This window comes from Triticum dicoccoides, chromosome 3A (genome assembly GCF_002162155.2).
Source record: "Triticum dicoccoides isolate Atlit2015 ecotype Zavitan chromosome 3A, WEW_v2.0, whole genome shotgun sequence".
In the NCBI taxonomy this organism is placed as follows: domain Eukaryota; kingdom Viridiplantae; phylum Streptophyta; class Magnoliopsida; order Poales; family Poaceae; genus Triticum; species Triticum dicoccoides.
The window spans coordinates 524,895,355-524,915,342 of record NC_041384.1 but is presented as its reverse complement, the minus strand read 5'-3'; the positions used below and the strand labels follow the sequence as shown (position 1 = coordinate 524,915,342).

The 19,988-nt window shown below is 44.4% G+C and overlaps 2 protein-coding genes across 2 annotated transcripts; both read left to right on the top strand.

The window, feature by feature from the left end:
- Nucleotides 1–608: 608 nt before the first annotated feature.
- LOC119268972 (NADP-dependent malic enzyme-like) lies at nt 609–6,513 on the top strand. Its single transcript, XM_037550696.1, has 20 exons — nt 609–751; nt 889–1,223; nt 2,147–2,267; nt 2,339–2,413; nt 2,506–2,657; nt 2,737–2,842; nt 3,057–3,122; nt 3,203–3,298; nt 3,389–3,460; nt 3,583–3,666; nt 3,833–3,931; nt 4,356–4,403; nt 4,499–4,552; nt 4,651–4,749; nt 4,864–4,953; nt 5,039–5,116; nt 5,233–5,307; nt 5,394–5,484; nt 5,843–5,971; nt 6,065–6,513. The coding sequence occupies exons 1-20, from the start codon at nt 731–733 to the stop codon at nt 6,151–6,153; spliced, it is 1,980 nt and encodes a 659-aa protein (XP_037406593.1). The 5' UTR covers nt 609–730; the 3' UTR covers nt 6,154–6,513.
- Nucleotides 6,514–9,196: 2,683 nt separating this feature from the next.
- On the top strand, nt 9,197–11,106 carry LOC119271975 (B3 domain-containing protein Os01g0723500-like). The gene is made up of 4 exons (XM_037553597.1): nt 9,197–9,458; nt 9,678–10,134; nt 10,243–10,589; nt 10,662–11,106. Exons 1-4 carry the CDS (start codon nt 9,366–9,368, stop codon nt 10,929–10,931), a joined length of 1,167 nt encoding a protein of 388 aa, XP_037409494.1. The 5' UTR covers nt 9,197–9,365; the 3' UTR covers nt 10,932–11,106.
- The last annotated feature ends 8,882 nt before the right edge of the window (nt 11,107–19,988 follow it).

Genomic DNA, 19,988 nt, shown 5'->3' with positions numbered 1-19,988 from the left:
CTTACATAAGGAGTATGAGGTGGCCGAAACAACAGACGCGGCAAAGATGGCGTTTGACGAGCGATTCATCGTGTTGACCAGCCATGGCCCGGACAATGAAATTCATTTTGGCATGTCTAGATCGTTAAATTGAGATTTATTTATTTTATTCTCTGTTGTATTGTTATATGTGATGAATTTGTGCTATATGATCGACGCACATGGATTTGAGGGTTTGATGATGAAAGTGGTCGTCCGGCGAGACATTTGAGGGTCATTCAACGTTGTTCTGGGATGCGCACAGACACGTCTGCGAATGTTTAGGGGACCAGATTTGCTAAGTCCTGCTGTGATGCTCTTATAGCCTTAAAAAAAGGTCTCACTACAAATTTAATGTCAGATTTTTTAACACCGGCAAACCGAATGTTTTTTTTGGCAAATTACGTGTCATGAGCTTTTGTGATGCTTGCTGAAAGAAATTGCCATGCCGGTAAAAGTCTTGGATTCCATACTTAAAAATCTGGTATCTGATTTTTAGCATTTCCAAAGAGAAAAAAACAGATCATTTACCAAAACCTTTGATTTGTCGCACCACCAAACGACGAAAGACAAAGCAGCCACAAACCAACCAACCACGCTTCAAGCTTCCACTTGTTTCCCTCCTCCCCGCTCCATCCCTTCCGCCGCCGGGGCGAGGCGCTTCGCCATCGCTCTCAGGGCGGTGGCCGGTGGGGCCCGCTCGGCAGCGGCCATGCGCGCCCGCTTCCTTCCGGTAATCTCGCGCCCCCACTCCCACCTTCGGTCCACGCGCAATTGCTGCCTTGGATCAATCAACAATAATATATTTGCTCCCGGCTAACCACACCATGACACCACCACCTTTGATAAACACCACTGCTCCATCACCAGCTACTAGCGCGGCAGTGGCAACATCAGGGGAGCAGCTCAAGCGGTGCGAGGAGAGGCTGCTGCGGGCGCCACCAGTGCGGGGAGACGCGGAGGGGGCTAGCGACGGCGGCGGCGAGGTGGTGGCACGTCGGTAGGAGGGGGTTCGCGGCATCGGCGGAGGCGGGTGCGAAGGGGGAGATGGAGAGCACCATGAAGGAGATACGGGGAGGCGGGGCGCCGTGCGTGCTGGACATGGACGACGCGGCGACGGTGGGCGGCGGCGTCGAGGACACCTACGGCGAGGACCGCGCCACCGAGGAGCAGCTCGTCACGCCGTGGACCGTCTCTGTCGCGAGGTGAGCGTCCCAGTCGGTGGGTTTACTTCGCTCGGTTCATTTTTAGGGATAAGCTTTCTGATCCGCCGTGGCCTGGGCCCTAGCGGCAGGTGTTTCTGTTTCTTCCCCAAGGCAAACGATTTAGTAGGAGGTTAAGGCGTTTTGTGTCTTCTGGTTATCGGAATTTCGCACGGTTTTATCGATTCTCACCTGCCAATTTTTCATAAATTTCAGTCACCTAATGTTGCAGTATTGAACTTGGAAGTGTGCAATTTCAGAAGAAGAAAATAAACGCAATTGCAATCTTACTCTTTAAGTTATGTATATGATGGTCCGATGCTTCAAAAGATGACTAGGATGAAATAAAAAGTCATGCAACTTAGAAATAGACAAGTCCTAAAAAAAATCTGCTGAAGGAATAGTTATTGGTATTTTTTATCCTACTAGGCGGCAACTGACGACAATTGACAGGAAAAATGTTTTAAATCATGATACTTCGTGTTTTCATATGAAACTGTGATATGTTTTGATTTTCATATGAAACTGTGATATGACGACATACGAAATAAAAAATCATGCAACTTAGAATTAGACAGGCCCTTAAAAAAAATATGCTGAGGGAATAGTTATTTGTATTTTTTTTATCCTACTAGGTGGTAACTGACGACAATTGACAGGATTTTTTTTTTAAATCATGATGCTTGGTGTTTTCATATGAAACTGTGATATGTTTTGATTTTGCATCCCTGAGGTCGCCAAACTGATTTGATCTTAAGTATGTGGTAGTTGACACTACACAATAGTACTTCGCCTAATCATAAAACTGGCATGGTAGAATTTGAGTCATTTACCAATGGAAATGCATGATCACCCTTAGGTAAGGAGAAATTTGTGGGCCATATATATGCTCAAATGGAAATTCTACCTTGTTTGGTGTGTGGCAGTGGTTACAATTTGTTGAGGGATCCACGCTACAACAAGGGGCTTGCCTTCACAGAGAAGGAGCGCGAGACACACTACCTTCGTGGCCTTCTGCCACCAACCGTCATATCCCAGGAGCTGCAGGTCTGACAATTCTCGATTCTTAATTTCATTTGTGGGCTCATCTCTGATCCAGTGCACTATGATATTATCAGGAGAGGAAGATCATGCATAATATTCGCCAGTACCAGCTACCTCTGCAGCGTTACATGGCTATGATGGACCTTCAAGTAACTGCTCACTATATTGTTCTTAGCTTCCATAGTGTAGCTGATGTGAGAAATCTACTTTGGTTACACTGTTGTTTTAATCCATATTGCAGGAGGGGAATGAGAGGCTTTTCTACAAGCTCCTCATTGACAATGTTGAGGAGCTGCTTCCTATTGTGTACACTCCAACTGTTGGTGAGGCCTGCCAAAAGTACGGATCTATATTTAGTCGTCCGCAGGGTCTTTACATCAGCTTGAAAGAGAAGTAAGTTTTGCTTCATGGATTTGTTCGTTGAGATTCTATTTACTGTTCATGTTCATATAGAATTTTGCTGGCTGTGTAGGGGAAAGATCCTTGAGGTGCTGAAGAACTGGCCTGAGAGGAGCATTCAGGTTATTGTCGTTACTGACGGTGAACGTATTTTGGGGCTTGGAGATCTTGGATGCCAGGTATTTTCCCTTTATGTGTCTGAAAATTTATGATGTTCATCAACTTGCTCCTATCTCTTTCAGTTCTAGGCCTTATGGGGGCACACTCATGTGGGCGTATGACTGTGGTGTTCGTGTGTCTCTACGTGTCTCCCTTGTAAACAGGAAAAGAAAGAAAAATATATGGTAAACTGCCTATCAGGATCTTGTGCTGAATGCAATATTTTATATGCAGGGAATGGGGATTCCTGTTGGTAAGCTTTCCCTTTACACTGCTCTAGGAGGGGTTCGTCCATCTGCAGTAAGTTGTCAGTTATACCTACCTCTTTTTCTCACCGTTTCTTGGTTGCATGGACTAACATGTTATTGGTATTCCTCAAGTGCTTGCCAATCACATTGGATGTTGGTACAAATAATGAGGAGCTTCTGAATGATGAATTTTACATTGGCTTGAGGCAAAGAAGGGCCATTGGCCAGGTTGGACAACGACGTTTTCTTCTGCGTGTATTCTTGACTCATTCCAGTTACAAACCTGAAATTCTTGATTGGTCTTTTTTGTGCTATCAGGAGTATGCTGATTTTCTGCATGAATTTATGGCTGCTGTGAAGCAAAACTATGGGGAGAAAGTTCTCATTCAGGTAACCTACATGCTAAGGAAAAGCTATATTTTGAACAAAGTTTGGAAGCAGAAAATACATGCTGGTGTGAAATGACTTGCCCCATATTTATTATAACGAGTTAACGTCTTCTTATCATGAAGTTTGAGGATTTTGCAAACCACAATGCCTTTGATCTCCTTGCAAGATATGGAACAACCCACCTGGTATTCAATGATGACATTCAGGTACTGCAACTGAATGACTGTTAGCTTGGTTGTAATACAGTAAATTGTGAAGACAGTATTTGTAAAATATGATTAAATGTAGCATGGAGTTGCCCTGCAGATGTTAACTGGGGGCTGGGGCTTATTTGAATGAACTAATGTTGACTTACTGTTTAACATATTGCAGGGAACAGCTTCGGTGGTCCTTGCTGGGCTTGTTGCAGCACTGAAATTAGTTGGTGGTACATTAGCAGAGCACACCTACCTGTTCTTAGGAGCTGGAGAGGTCTCTTTGAGCTTTCTTGTTCTGACATATCACTAGTTTTAGTTCACACAAAGGGATCACTCTTGCTTTCTTTGGGCTTCAATGTTTTCTAAGTTGTTAGGGTATTTGTATTTTTCCCACCGAGTCATTTATAGACCTCCAAAGCTGAACTCTACCAACTTGATTAACTAAATTCTCCAAATGACAAAGTGCACAGTTCAAAATAGTGAATGTGTCCCTTATTTGACTACACAATTTTATGTGTGCCAGCTATTTGCAGTTTTGTATTAAAAACCTTAAAATATTGCATCATTCCAATTTTATGGTTCTATATTATAAATATACATATTAATTTCATTAAGTTTAAGTTTCTATTCGTCGGTTTATTGGAGGCTGTGTAGCATATTTTCTCCACAAACCAATATATTTGCTCTGGTGCTTGCAGGCTGGGACAGGTATTGCGGAGCTTATAGCTCTTGAGATGTCAAGACAGGTGGTGCATCTTTTTTATCTTGGGTTTTGCTGTCATTTGCAGCTTGTGCACACATGTCATGAATCTGGACTGTCTAATAATTGTTGCATGTGCAGACAAAAACACCAATAGACGAATGCCGCAAGAAAATCTGGCTTGTTGATTCAAAGGTTAAGAATCTGGGAATATCCCGTATCTCTTTCAGTATTTTGGCCCAGAATTTCAGCGTATTCCTATTTGCTAACTATAGATGCTAATCAATTGACAGGGCCTGATCGTCAGTGCGCGAAAGGAGTCCCTTCAACACTTCAAGAAACCATGGGCTCATGAGCATGAGCATGTCGGCAACCTCTTAGATGCAGTGAATGTATGGGGGCACTTTTGAAAAAGAATAACCTCATGGGTTTACTTTAGTTTTTCTCAGCCACCTGAATCTTTGCAAGCTTCTCTTCTGACCCAAGTTTGTCTTCTGACTTTCCAGGCTATCAAACCAACAGTGTTGATTGGCACATCTGGAAAGGGGCAGACTTTCACACAGGAGGTTGTTGAAGCCATTTCCTCATTTAATGAGGTAATTTCCACCGTGCTAACTTGTTACTTTTGATTCTTTTGAACAATGAAGTTAGCAGATAACTGTGTTCTGAAAAAAAATGTAGATGCCTATCATTCTTGCCCTGTCCAACCCAACGTCGCAGGCTGAGTGCACTGCTGAACAAGCTTACACATGGAGCAAGGTAATGATCTGTATCAGCAGTCAACTTGCTTTATACTCGAACACTGTTGTCTTATTGATAGAGCTATGAATTGTTGTCAGTGCCGGCTTTTCTGTGCTAACTGACTGGCTTAACAGGGTCGAGCAGTGTTTGCAACTGGAAGCCCATTTGATCCAGTGCAGTACAATGGCAAGATATATGTTCCTGGCCAGGTTTGAACAGCGAAAACTGTCATTCCGAGATTTTATCTGCTTCAAATGGTCTGAACTGAACTTTTTGATAATGGTCCTGGTTTCAGGCAAACAATGCATATATCTTTCCAGGGTTTGGCCTTGGGGTGGTGATGTCTGGGGCAATCCGTGTGCATGATGACATGCTTCTTGCAGCATGTAAGTACTCGCCGGGATAGCTAACGTGCAACATATCGCTTATTATTAACTGTAAATATGTATTCACATTGTCACCTACATGAGCTTAAATCAGTCAGATAAGATGTGATAAGAAGAAAACAAGGCATTCTTGTCAACAAGTGACTGCTTTTTTCCTTGCAATAAATTTCTCCACCATGTAATTCCACCAGACAAAATACAAATTTTAGAATAACTACTATTTCTTTTGAATTAAGAAGCTCCTCGGGACCCAACTTAGTTTACATGAAACTGATATACGCATACTTTAGGTTTTCTTGAAATAATACTATGTGCTAATCCAGCAAACTGAATTTGATCCATTCCTTACCTGGAACAGCGGAGGCTCTGGCTCAGCAGGTCACACAGGAGAATTTTGACAAGGGGCTCATTTATCCCCCCTTCTCAAATATCAGAAAGATCTGTGCTCACATCGCGGCCAACGTTGCAGCAAAGGCATATGAACTTGGTCAGCCACCACACTTGCCAATGTTCTCAAGTTATTAAATATAAATGATTACCATCGTCTTTGCTCACCATCAATCCGTCTCACCCATCGTAGGTTTGGCGAGTAGGCGCCCTCGACCGAAGGACCTGGTCAAGTATGCAGAGAGCTGCATGTACAGCCCGATTTACCGCAATTACCGGTGAATCCGCATTCATCCGGCTGTGTGCAGAAACTGTTTGCCCGACTACTTGCTTCAAAATCCCTGAAGAACACCACTTGTGGTTAAGCTGTGCAACCGGAGTTAGTTCAAGCTCTGTTTCGTATTTACTTCCTGTGCTGCCTATTCTGTGGTACTCCCTCCGTCCCACAATGCAAGACGTTTTTGCAAGCTATTTTGGGACGGATGGAGTATTTCGCTTGCCCTGGATGTGATGTATAAACTGCCTTTGTGGCCAGATAAGATAAGTCTTTGTATTTTCATCGGACAAAGTTATCGTCCAGTGCATGTGGTGGAGAAAGACAGGTTTGGAATAAAAGTTTCTACAGTTTCTTCCTCGGTACTATGGCCATTGTTTTCTGCAGGTAGTTGGCCGCATGCATTCTCGGCTCTTTGGTGGCGACACCAGAAAAGATTCTCCTCCTGTAGGCCGTGGGCACGGTGCCCATACATGCATGATACTCCATGTCCATGGGGAGATTTTGGTAGGCAGGTGCGACGGACACCAGGTAAAGATCATTTTTCTCAGCATGCTCTAAGCATATGCATGTCATTGCATGTTTTGAAAAGCAAAAAAAATAAAAAAAATCCAACGTGGTAGTAGCTTACCAAGCTATGCAGTGTCTGACGTGCCTATGATGCAACAGTTTGGTGCTTTCCTCTACCGTATGGCGCAATAATAATTGCGATCTGTGCATCTTGGGATGTATAAGTGGTGACCTTGACCGCGAGAGTTTTTCCTTTCTTAAATGAAGCTGTAAGATTTGCCTCATCCATTAAATGAGAAGAGAATAGAGTTTTACAAGTGATCCACAACCATGGCATAAAAATTACCCGTGCAAAACAATATTCCCTGATTTCTTAGCACCCGCGATAATCCAAAGATTAGCCTCATCGGCTACAAGTTTGAGGAGGATTGGCGGCAGCACATTCTTATGGCGGAACACCCTCGAGTTTTTTTCATTTCATATTGTCCAAGAGACAAGCACGGTGAGATAGGCCATTTAACTGCGAGGGTAGTCGATAAGGCTCGTCTCTTGCGGTTTTGGGTGTAAATGACACTGTCCAAGTCCCCATGCTGGTTTCCAATTCGATCATCATTGTACTGTGGCAGAAAGCTGCAGCTAATCATGGGGCAAGACGCTGGCGACAATTCTCATCTGATTGAGCAGAGACCTATGAACTGTAGAAACGAATCTAGGTTGGCTAAAGCGAGATTATGCAGATGCAAATTGAGACTCTTGCAATTTCTGCCCTCCCATACCATCTTGTAGTACTGCTAGCCAAGGGATGAAATAAAGGGTGCACTGCTTTTTTTTAAGGAATAAATTATATTCCACTTAGACTAGGATCCTAGCCATATCGCTAGTCACCACACCCTTGATTCCTTGAACAAAATCAGGGGCTACATCTGCCCAAACATGCGGGGATGTCCATGACCAGTCCTCAAACATGGTTTTTTTTTGGGGGTCATATTTTGCCCAAATGAATGACTGGAACCTATTTGAAAATCCAATTATTCACCGAAGGAACTTAAATTAAAACACGTTGAATTTGGGGGATGATCAGGCCTTAAACTTTCTCTCATGGCTTGAGAAGATGCACATCTTAGGCACTTGTCAACCAGCCATGCGTAAAACCATCATATAACTTCTATTGTTGGACAGTTTTACTATGATCAACCATCAATGATAGATGGTAAATCTTTGACATGACAAAACGGATTGAAATATACTCAGGAATCCGAAAAGGCGTGATCTCGCACAGTGATATTACTGTACATGCGTGTGCTTTCCTGTTGCAACTGTACGGTGTTATTTATATATTAGCAAGTGTACTGTTTGTGTCATTATTGTGTCGTCTTTCGTGACCACTTTATGTATTCTTGACTTATTTTAGAAACATTGTCATTGCAAAGAAGAACTGTCGTACCTAGATTATAGAATACGGTATTTTGTGTGGAAAATAAAGTGGAGTTTTCAGCAGGAGCCGGCACCATAAGTTACATATAGCACATTTTTGTCATATTATTCTTCCTGAATGAATCAGTGCAACCTATTTGAAAATTTCAGTTATTCAGCAGAAGAACTTAAATTAAAACACATTGAATTTGGGGGAGGGAAAATCCAATTATTCATCAGAAGAACTTAAATTAAAACACATTGAATTTGGGGGAGGGTCGGGACTTAAACTTTCCCACATAACTTGAGGAGATACACATTTTAGGCACTTCTCAACCGGCTATGCGTAAAACCATCATATAACCTCTAGTATTGGACATTTTTACTGTGACCAACCATCAATGATAGAGGGTAAATCTTTGACATGACAATAGATTGAAATATACTCTATAATTTGAAAAAGGGCGATCTCGCACAGTGGTATCACTGTATATATGCGTGCTTTCCTGTTACAAATGTACGGTGTTATTTATATATTACCAAGTGTACCATTTGCGCTATTATTGTGCCACCTTTCGTGGCAACTTTATGTATGTTCGACTCATTTTAGAAACATTATTGTTGGAAAGAAGAACTGGATGTCGTACCAAGGTTATGGATACGGTATTTTTCGTGGAAGATAAAATGCAGTTTTGAGCTGGAGTCGACGCTATAAGCCTCATATAACGCTTGGTTTTCAACATATCTACATTGGAAGTGAAAAACTTGGGGAAAAAATAATTGGCCTGTATTTTGATATTTTCCTGAGAAAAATAACTCGCGTTGCATGCAGCAAGGTTTCCATGAGCGAAGTGCGCGGTTGCTGTCAAGAAACGCGAAGTGCACTCACTGGAGCATGGGCCCAGGGGGAGTTTGCACCCATGGTGGGGCCAGATGGTCAGTGGTAATAGTCAGTTTACTCGGGTGAACCAGTGAAGTGAGCATTTTGGGCTTGAGAAGTTGAGAGTGGCCGAGTGGGACGGTGTGTTGCACTGCACCCTGGTTTCCGGGGGGCTTTTTGGCGTAGTTTAATCATCGGCTGGCACTGCGCGCGTGAAATGAAATCAGACACCGCGCGCTCCACTCCACGGAGGCTGATCGCCGGCCACAGCCAAAAACCACCCCATCAAAAGCCGAGCTCTCTCGTCTCTTTCCCCGGCCGCGGTTAATTCCTCGCCCTCTTTTCCAGTGCCCTCGGCAGGTTTAACCTTATCCGTATCGCCTCCCTGGTCCGGTGTGTGCGAAGCTCTTCCGATCGATGCCGGACGCGGAGAGGCAATCGCCGTTGGCGTCGGCGGAGAGGCGGCCGCACTTCTTCAAGGTGCTCATCGGCGACTTCAAGAAGCGCCTGGTGAGTGCACCATTCACTTCACGGACGGGTACATGCGTTCTACCTCTGACTTGGTTCGCCAAACTGATTAAAATTACCGAGAACAAAAAACTTGCATGCCAATGTATGCATGAACGGGCCACGCTCTCAGCGAGGCATGCATGCAAGAAATTTTGCACATAGGATACGTCGTGTCCTCTCAAAATGACTCGTCCATGCATTGCATGCACGCAAATGCAGAAGATCCCGCCAAAGTTCTGCAAGCACATCCCCTGGGAGGCGTCCAGGAAGGCCAAGGGCCTGAAGGAGGCGTCCATGGCGGCCACGCTGGAGGGCCCCAGCGGCCGGACGTGGCAGGTCGTCATCCGCCGGACCGCCGAGGGCACCTTCTTCACCGCGGGCTGGGCCAAGTTCGTGCAGGACCAGGCGCTGCGGGAGCTGGAGTTCCTCGTCTTCCGCCACGACGGCGGCACCAGCTTCGCCGCCATGGTGTTCGACAAGTCGGCGTGCGAGCGGGAGGACCTGCTGCTCGCCGGCGACGCGCCGCGGCCGCGCAGGAAGCGGGGCCGGCCGAGGACGGCGTCGCGGGCCCTGGATGACTCGGCTGGCATGGAGCTGGTCCCGTACCGTGCGCCTGCCGATCGGCCGCCCCAAGCCGCGTGCTCCGATCGGATGCCGGAGTCGGACAAGTCAAATGGTACATGTTCCCTCTGTTTCTCTTCCTTCTACATAGCATTCAGATTTGGCTTCTCAGACGCAATGGCGATGTGTTCCGTTCAACACAATGCATGTAACGGTCTTGCAGGATCAGCCGGGCATCCCGGCCCTATGAAGGCCGAGGTGGGCGCCGGCGAGCTCCCGCTGTGCTTGATCGCCGCACCACCGTCGGAGTCGGGGCAGCTCCTGCCTGGCCACTTGCCAGCCGGGACCAAGGACGGGGGCGCGGTGAAAACGCGGAGCATCCACGGCGACCTCGCGGCGGCCAGCATCCCCCCTTCCGTGAGGAAGTACAACGGGTACGTGTCCCGGCGGCGGCCCGTGGCGAGCGCCGAGCGGCAGCGGGCCATGGAGCTCGCGCGCGCGTTCCGGTCGTCGCTCCCCTACTGCGTCATCCGCATGAGCACCATGCACGTCTACTACTCCTTCATGATGGTGAGCGCCGGCCGAGCAGCTAGCTAGCCTGCCCCGTCAACTTGCCAAATGGCTGACCGTATGTGCATGCAGAGGTTCCCCACGGGGTTCTCGAGGCAGCACCTGCCCCGGGAGAAGACGGAGATGGTGCTCCGGGACCCGGGCGGCAAGGCGTGGGCGGCGCTCTACATCCCCAGCACGAGGGACCGGCTGTCGCGCGGGTGGTGCGCGTTCGCGCGCGGCAACTGCCTCGAGGAAGGGGACTGCTGCGTCTTCGAGCTCGTCGGCGCCGCCGAGTTCCGCGTCCACGTGTTCCGGGTGGTCGAGCCCGCCGTGCCGGCGGTCAGGCTACGTTTAGCTTGAGCTTTAGCTGCACGCCTGGAATTTCCTGGCGCGCATTGGATCGTCAGAGGCACTCTGAACGAAAGCAATTAATCCGAACGGATAATTACTATTCAAATGCACACTCAATCAAATGCAATGCTGGATCATTCGTCTCCTCCGGTAAAATGCAATGCAGTAATTTAAGCTGATGACCGTCGGAAGTGTTTTCTCCTTGCTTGGTGCCCCGGTGAACAAAGTATCCAAGAAACTTGTGTGTAATCTTCATGTGGACAATGCGGAAAAGTAATCGCAAGAACGTAGAAAAGGTGCAAGTCGACGTCGCTCGTGACAAACCGTGAAGGAAATTGAACTAACGCAGCCTCACCGGCTGCTGCTGCTGCTGCTGTACGACGCCGACGCTACAGGTGGACATGATGCGGATAGATTGGGCTATTCCTTTCTTTACCCACTTGTACTTGTCGTCCCTGCCAACCCCCAAACGCCGTGCGCTCGCCGCAGCCGGCAGTGCGGGCGAACCCGGTTCGGCGAAAGTTGATTGGGACACGGGCTTTCGCTCATATACCTCAAAACTGTTTTCCGATTTCACTCTCTCATTTTTTACCTTTTTGAACGGTCTTCCTTCTTCTGGACCGGCTGCAGCGGCGGGGTCTTCCTCATACGGCCATGTGCTGTGGTGATCAGCACCATGAGATGAGACCATCCAACATCTGCTACACGGTTGCATTGCTGCAAGGCATGTTTGGACGTCCCTCCTAGCAGTGAGGAAAGACTGGGTGGGGATGCCAGATGCGGACTCCGACCCATGGGGTGGTGTGGTGGAGTGCACACGGGGTGCCTGCAGCTGCGAGCACGGCTAGGAATGTTTGGACTTGCTTGATCCCGGTCTAAGAGCATCTCCAGCCGCGTCTCCAACAGGTTCCTTAGGGCGACTTTTCATGCCGGCGTCGGAAAAAACCCTCAGTCGCGGCCCCAAACCGTCGAAATCCTCCGGCTTGATCCTTTTTTGGGCCCGGCGATCCCAGGTGTTCATCGATTTGTCTGCTCGGCGATGGACTCGGATGACGAGGAGGCGCTCGCGGCGCTGCTGGAGGAGGAAGCCGAAGCTGACGTCCAGGACGAAGAGCATCTCATGGTCGTCGCCGCCCTGGCCAGCCTGCTCGCGAGCAATGCAAAGCCGCGGCAAGGTGGCTCGGCGCCAGGCCGGCTGAAGGCAAAGCAGAGGCATCGACTGGAAGGCTATTGCTTGCTCTACTCCGAACTTGAGAGATCCAAAAACCAAGATCTATCCCTCAACTACGAGGGGAGGTAAGGAACTGCCATCTAGCTCTGCACTTGATTCACCTTCTGTTATGAGTAAGTTAGCGACACCTACACCTGCTTCTACTATTCGTTCTGATATGTCGCATGTTATTGATGATGCCACTTCTGCTATGCATGATACTTATGATGAAACTGCTTCTATGCCTGATACTACTGTGCCCCTTGGTGAATTTCTTGATGAACAAATTGCTAGGGCTAGAGAAAAAGAAATTATTGAATCTGAATACGATGATGATAGTGATGATGAAAATATGCCTGTTATTCCTAAGGGTTATTTATTTGATCAAGATGCTTCTTTAGCTATTTTAGCTTGCAGAGATAGATATGAGCTTAAGAGGTTATTAATTAAATGGAACAAAGAATCACTTAGAGATAAAATGAAACCCGATCCTGCTTTTGCTACTTCACCTATATGTGTTCCTGATAAAGATTATGAATTCTCTGTTGATCAGATATAATTACTTTGGTTGAATCCGATCCGTTTTACGGCTATGAATCGGAAACTGTTGTGGCATATCTTACTAAGTTAAATGATATAGCTGCCCTGTTCACTAATCATGAGAGATCACGTTACCTCTATTTACTCAAAATATTTCCGTTTTCATTAAAGGGCGATGCTAAGATATGGTTTAATTCTCTTGATCCTGGTTGTGTGCGTAGTCCCCAGGATATGATTTATTACTTCTCTGCTAAATATTTCTCTGCTCATAAAAAACAAGCTGCTTTGAGGGAAATATACAACTTTGTGCAAATTAAAGAAAAGAGTCTCCCACAAGCTTGGGGGAGGCTTCTCAAGTTACTTAATGCTTTGCCTGATCATCCTCTTAAGAAACCTGAAATACTTGATATCTTTTATAATGGACTAACCGATGCTTACAGAGATTACCTGGATAGTTGTGCTGGTTCTTTTTTCAGGGAAAGAACACCGGATGAAGCTGAAATTCTATTGAATAATATGTTGACAAATGAAAATAATTTGGCACCTCCTGAGCCAGCTCCTAAGCCAACTCCGGCTCCAATTACTGAGCCTATTCCTAAACCAACTCTGAAGAAGAGATGTGTTCTATTTCTCAGTCCTGAAGATATGCAAGAGGCAAAGAAATTTATGAAAAAAAAATGTATTAAAGCTGAAGACGTTAAGAATTTACCTCCTATTAAAGAAATACATGGTCTTAATTCACCGCCTGTTGAAGAAACTTATGATCTCAATTATCTATTTGTTGAAGAACCTCCTGATCCCGATATCCCGACACATGTAGTAAAGGTAAATTCTCTCTATAGATATGATAAAGCTAAAGTCCCTCCTACTAAAATTGCTAGTCAGTGCTTGGATGAGTTTGATAACTTTATGTATAAGCAAGATGACTTAAACGCTTATTTTGGTAGACAATTAAAAGAAAATGCTTATATGATTAGACACTTGGGTGATTATATGGCTGATATTAAAGGTGAACTTAAACTTATTAGCAAACATGCTTCTATGGTCACCACCCAAGTAGAACAAGTATTTAAAGCTAAAAAAGAAGTGCTTAATGAAATGAATTGTAAGAAAAATGATTATGTTGTTAGAGTGGCTACGAGAACTGGTAGAATGACTCAGGAACCTTTGTATCCCGAAGGCCACCCTAAGAGAATTGAGCAAGATTCTCAAAGAAATAATATTGATGTTCCTAGTTCTTCTAAAAAGAAGAAGAAGAAAAATGATAGAACTGTGCAAACTTCTAGTGAACCTATTGCTGAACCACCTGATAATCCAAATGATATTTCTATGTCTGATGCTGAAACACAATCTGGTAATGAACATGAACCTAGTGAAAATATTAATGATGATGCTCAACCTAGTAATGATAATGATGTAGAAATTGAACCTACTGTTGATCTTGATAACTCACAATCAAAGAATCAACGTTATGATAAAAGATACTTTGTTGCTAGGAAACATGGTAAAGAAAGGGAACCTTGGGTAACCCATGTCTTTTCCTCCGAAACCATCCAAGAAAAAGGATGATGAGGATTTTGAGCGCTTTGCTGAAATGATTAGGCCTATCTTTTTGCGTATGAGATTAACTGATGTGCTCAAAACAAATCCTTATGCTAAATATATGAAGGATATCATTACTAATAAAAGAAAGATACCGGAAGCTGAGATTTCCACCATGTTTGCTAATTATACTTTTAAGGACGGAATACCGAAGAAACTTGGAGACCCCGGAGTACCTACTATACCTTGCTCCATTAGAAGAAATTATATTAAAACTGCTTTATGTGATCTTGGAGCCGGTGTTAGTGTTATGCCTCTCTCTTTATATCATAGACTTGAATTGAATAAGTTGACACCTACTGAAATATCTTTGCAAATGGCTGATAAATCAACTGCTATACCTGTCGGTATTTGTGAGGATGTGCCTGTTGTGGTTGCAAACATTACTATTTTAACAGACTTTGTTATACTTGATATTCCCGAGGATGATAGTATGTCTATTATTCTTGGAAGACCTTTTCTTAATACTGTCGGGGCTGTTATTGATTGCAACAAAGGCAATGCCACTTTTCATGTTAATGGTAATGAGCATACGGTACACTTTCCGAGGAAACTACCTCAAGTTCATAGTATCAACTCTATTGGAAAAATTCCATCGATTATATTTGGAGGTTTTGAATTTCCTCTTCCTACTGTCAGAAAGAAATATGATATTCTTATTATTGGGGATGTGCATATCCCCGTTGAGGTAACTTAGTGTTATTCGAAATTTCTCCGGTTTTATGATTATCGGAATGAGTTTGTTAACAAGACTTGATCAACCTTGTTAGTGTATTCTTTTTGATGAGCATGAGATGGATGAAACTAGAAGCACAACCTTCTGTACCCCACTTTTACTTTCTGTTTTAAAGTAAAAATAGTATTTTTCTGTCAGTTATCTGATTATCCGTGCAATATAAAAATATCCCGAAAATAAAAGTCCTCAGAATGCCATGCCAATTTAATATGATTTTTCGGGAATATTTGAGGATTAACTGTGCAAAAATTACCGCGGGAGGAGCTGCCACCTGGTCTTTACTTTTGTTGCCGCTACTACTACTATCATATCACTTTGCTACTAAACACTTTGCTGCAGATACTAAGTTTCCAGGTGTGGTTGAATTGACACTTCAGCTGCTAATACTTGAGAATATTCTTTGGCTTCCCTTGTGTCGAATCAATAAATTTGGGTTGAATACTCTACCCTAGAAAGCTGTTGCGATCCCCTATACTTGTGGGTTATCACCTATCTTTTTGCGTATGCGATTAACTGATGTGCTCAGAACAAATCCTTATGCTAAATATATGAAGGATATCATTACTAATAAAAGAAAGATACCGGAAGCTGAAATTTCCACCATGCTTGCTAATAATACTTTTAAGGGTGGAATACCAAAGAAACTTGGAGACCCCGGAGTACCTACTATACCTTGCTCCAATTAAAGAAATTATATTAAAACTGCTTTATGTGATCTTGGAGCCGGTGTTAGTGTTATGCCTCTCTTTATATCGTAGACTTGACTTGAATAAGTTGACACCTACTGAAATATCTTTGCAAATGGATGATAAATCAACTGCTATACCTATCGGTATTTGTGAGGATGTGCCTGTTGTGGTTGCAAACGTTACTATTTTAACGGACTTTGTTATACTTGATATTCCCGAGGATGATAGTATGTCTATTATTCTTGGAAGACCTTTTCTTAATAATGCAGGGGCTGTTATTGATTGCAACAAAGGCAATGTCACTTTTCATGTTAATGGTAATGAGCATACGGTACACTTCCGGAGGAAACAACCTCAAGTTCATAGTATCAACTCCATTGGAAAAATTCCATCGATTATATTTGGAGGTTTTGAATTTCCTCTTCCTACTGTCAAGAAAAAATATGATATTATTATTATTGGGGATGTGCATATCCCCGTTGAGGTAACTTAGTGTTATTCGAAATTTCTCCGGTTTCATGATTATCGAAATGAGTTTGTTAACAAGACCTGATCAACCTTGTTAGTGGATTCTTTTTGATGAGCATGACATAGATGAAACTAGAAGCACCACCTTCTGTACCTTCACTTTTACTTTCTGTTATTTATATTAAATAAAGTAAAAATAGTATTTTTAGTCTGTTTCCTGGCTTATCCGTGCAATATAAAAATATCCCGAAAATAAAAGTCCTCAGAATGCCATGCCAATTTAATATGATTTTTTCGGGAATATTTGAGGATTTAGTGTGCAAAAATTACCGCGGGAGGAGCTGCCACCTGGCCACGAGGGTGGTGGGCGCGCCCCCCTGCCTCATGGGCCCACGGTGGCCCTCCTCCACTTATCCCAACACCCATCTTCTTCCTCTGTCTCACACAAACCCGAAAAAACCAACTCAAGCACGAGTTCCAGCCACTTTTGCTGTGATTTTCGATCTCCTTGCTCAAAGCACCTCTCGCAAAACTGCTTGGGGAGATTGTTCCTTGGTATGTGACTCCTCCATTGGTCCAATTAGTTTTTGTTCTGGTGCTTTATTCTTTGCAAATTTGTACTACATAGGTGACCATGTTCTTGAGCTTGCATGTCAAATTTATATGGTTCCGAGTAGTTCTAATGCTTGATATAGGCTCTAGGCACTTGTAGGAGTAGTTGCTATCAGTTTTATTGAAGTTGGTTCACTTTTGTTTGAAGTTACTAAAAATTTCAGATTATTTCAGAAAAATAATGAGGAGATTTTTGAGGGGCTCGTCGAGCCAAAGCTCGAAGGAAAAGGCACCGAAGCCTAAGTATAATTTGCCGCGCACCGCGGAGATTCGGGCGTGTGAATGGCGCTCTGAAGATTTCTTGAGAGCAGCCGGTATCTATGAAGATTTTCATGAATTGGCTCACAATGCAGGCCTCACCGCTTTCCTCCACGACCAGTGCGATCAGTATCTCTTACTCACAAATAATTTTGTGCAAAACTTTTATTTTCATTCTAGGAACTCACCACCTACGATGGAGTTTCATTTATATGATGAGCATAAGGAGATGTCACTTTATGATTTCTGTCGGATTTGTTTAGTTCCGTTTGAGGGCAAGACAGAAGAACAACATCATAATGATGTGGCTGGGTTTATTGATACTATCACTGTAGGAGAAACTAGGAAGGTTTCCGATGCACGAATCACAAGCATACATTTCCCGTTTTACATTACTTTGCATTATTTGCTAGTCGTTGTTTAATTGGACGCGGAAACTGTGGAAACTTAGTATCCCTGATATAATTATTCTGCACCACGGTTTATAGAGTGCTAACACTTTTAGTATGGGCGGTATTATTGCTAGACGGTTAAGTATGAACCATACTAAGGGTCCCATCTTTGGAGGCGTCTATGCCACACGCCTAGCTGCACATTTTAACATACCTATTAGGCATGTTGAGAAGGAAGAAAAGGTGCTGCCCCGTGTTTATCTAGATCATAAAAGTATGGTGGCACATGATTTTATTCTTAAGAATAGGGCAGGAGAGCTTAAGTATCAATTGTTCATTAACAAACATCATCCTGAGACTATTATCCTGCCTGCTCCTTCTTTGTTTAATTTTGTAGGACCCTACCTCGTTACGTGGGCTGCCGTCCAAGCTTACAAGAATCCTGCACCAGCCCCGGAACAGGAGCCACAAGATGAGCCTTCACGACAATCTGTTTATTCTTGGGATCCAGAGATGACTGTCAGCCAGTGGCAGTCAGAGTCTTCTTCCTCATGACAGTACGACCCCAACAACTATTATTATGGATATCCGCCAGGCCAGCCGTGGCCATAGACCAACTTAGGCCAAAAGCCTAAGCTTGGGGGAGTACGTATTTCTCACCGACATTACATTTATGTTCACACACACTCATTGCTAGATGTCAGTGTTGTTGGGGAACATAGCAATTTCAAAAAAATTCCTACGCACACACAAGATCATGGTGATGCATAGCAATGAGAGGGGAGAGTGTTGTCTACGTACCCTCGTAGACCGAAAGCAGAAGCGTTAGCACAACGCGGTTGATGTAGTCGTACGTCTTCACGGCCCGACCGATCAAGCACCGAAACTACGACACCTCCGAGTTCTAGCACACGTTCAGCTCGATGACGATCCCAGGACTCCGATCCAGCAGAATGTCGGGGAAGAGTTTTGTCAGCATGACGGTGTGGTGACGATCTTGATGTTCTACTGTCGCAGGGCTTCGCCTAAGCACCACTACAATATTATCGAGGACTATGGTGGAGGGGGGCACCGCACACGGCTAAGAGATCAATGATCAACTGTTGTGTCTCTGGGGTGCCCCCCTGCCCCCGTATATAAAGAGCAAGGGAGGGAGGCGGCCGGCCTAGGAGGAGGGCGCGTCAAGGGGGGAGTCCTACTCCCACCGGGAGTAGGACTCCTCCTTTCCTTGTTGGAGTATGAGAGAAGGAAAGAGGGGGAGAGGAACAAGGAAAAGTGGGCTGCACCCCTTGTCCAATTCGGACCAGAGGGGGGGCGCGCCTCCTTCCTTTTGGCCTCTCTCTTCTATTCCCGTATGGCCCAATAAGGCCCATATACTCCCCAGCGAATTCCCGTAACTCTCCGGTACTCCGAAAAATACCCGAATCACTCAGAACCTTTTCGATGTACAAATATAGTCGTCCAATATATCGATCTTTACGTCTCGACCATTTCGAAACTCCTCGTCATGTCCCCGATATCATCCAGGACTCCGAACTCCTTCGGTACATCAAACCTCATAAACTCATAATATAATTGTCATCGAAACCTTAAGCGTGCGGACCCTACGGGTTCGAGAACTATGTAGACATGACCGAGACACGTCTTCGGTCAATAACCAATAGCGGAACCTGGATGCTCATATTGGCTCCCACATATTCTACGAAGATCTTTTATCGGTCAGACCGCATAACAACATATGTTGTTCCCTTTGTCGTCGGTATGTTACTTGCCCGAGATTCGATCGTCGGTATCTCAATTCCTAGTTCAATCTCATTACCGACAAGTCTCTTTTACTCGTTCCATAATACATCATCCCGCAACTAACTTATTAGTTGCAATGCTTGCAAGGGTTAAGTGATGTGCATTACCGAGAGGGCCCAGAGATACCTCTCCGACAATCGGAGTGACAAATCCTAATCTCGAAATACGCCAACCCAACAAGTACCTTTGGAGACACCTGTAGAGCACCTTTATAATCACCCAGTTACGTTGTGACGTTTGGTAGCACACAAAGTGTTCCTCCGATAAACGGGAGTTGCATAATCTCATAGTCATAGGAACATGTATAAGTCATGAAGAAAGCAATAGCAACAAACTAAACGATCAAGTGCTATGCTAATGGAATGGGTCAAGTCAATCACATCATTCTCTAATGATGTGACCCCGTTAATCAAATAACAACTCATGTCTATGGTTAGGAAACTTAACCATCTTTGATCCAACGAGCTAGTCAAGTAGAGGCATACTAGTGACATACTGTTTGTCTATGTATTCACACATGTATTATGTTTCCGGTTAATACAATTCTAGCATGAATAATAAACATTTATCATGATATAAGGAAATAAATAGTAACTTTATTATTGCCTCTAGGGCATATTTCCTTCAGTCTCCCACTTGCACTAGAGTCAATAATCTAGTTCACATCGCCATGTGATTTAACATCAATAGTTCACATCACCATGTGATTAACACCCATAGATCATATTGTCATGTGACCAACACCCAAAGGGTTTA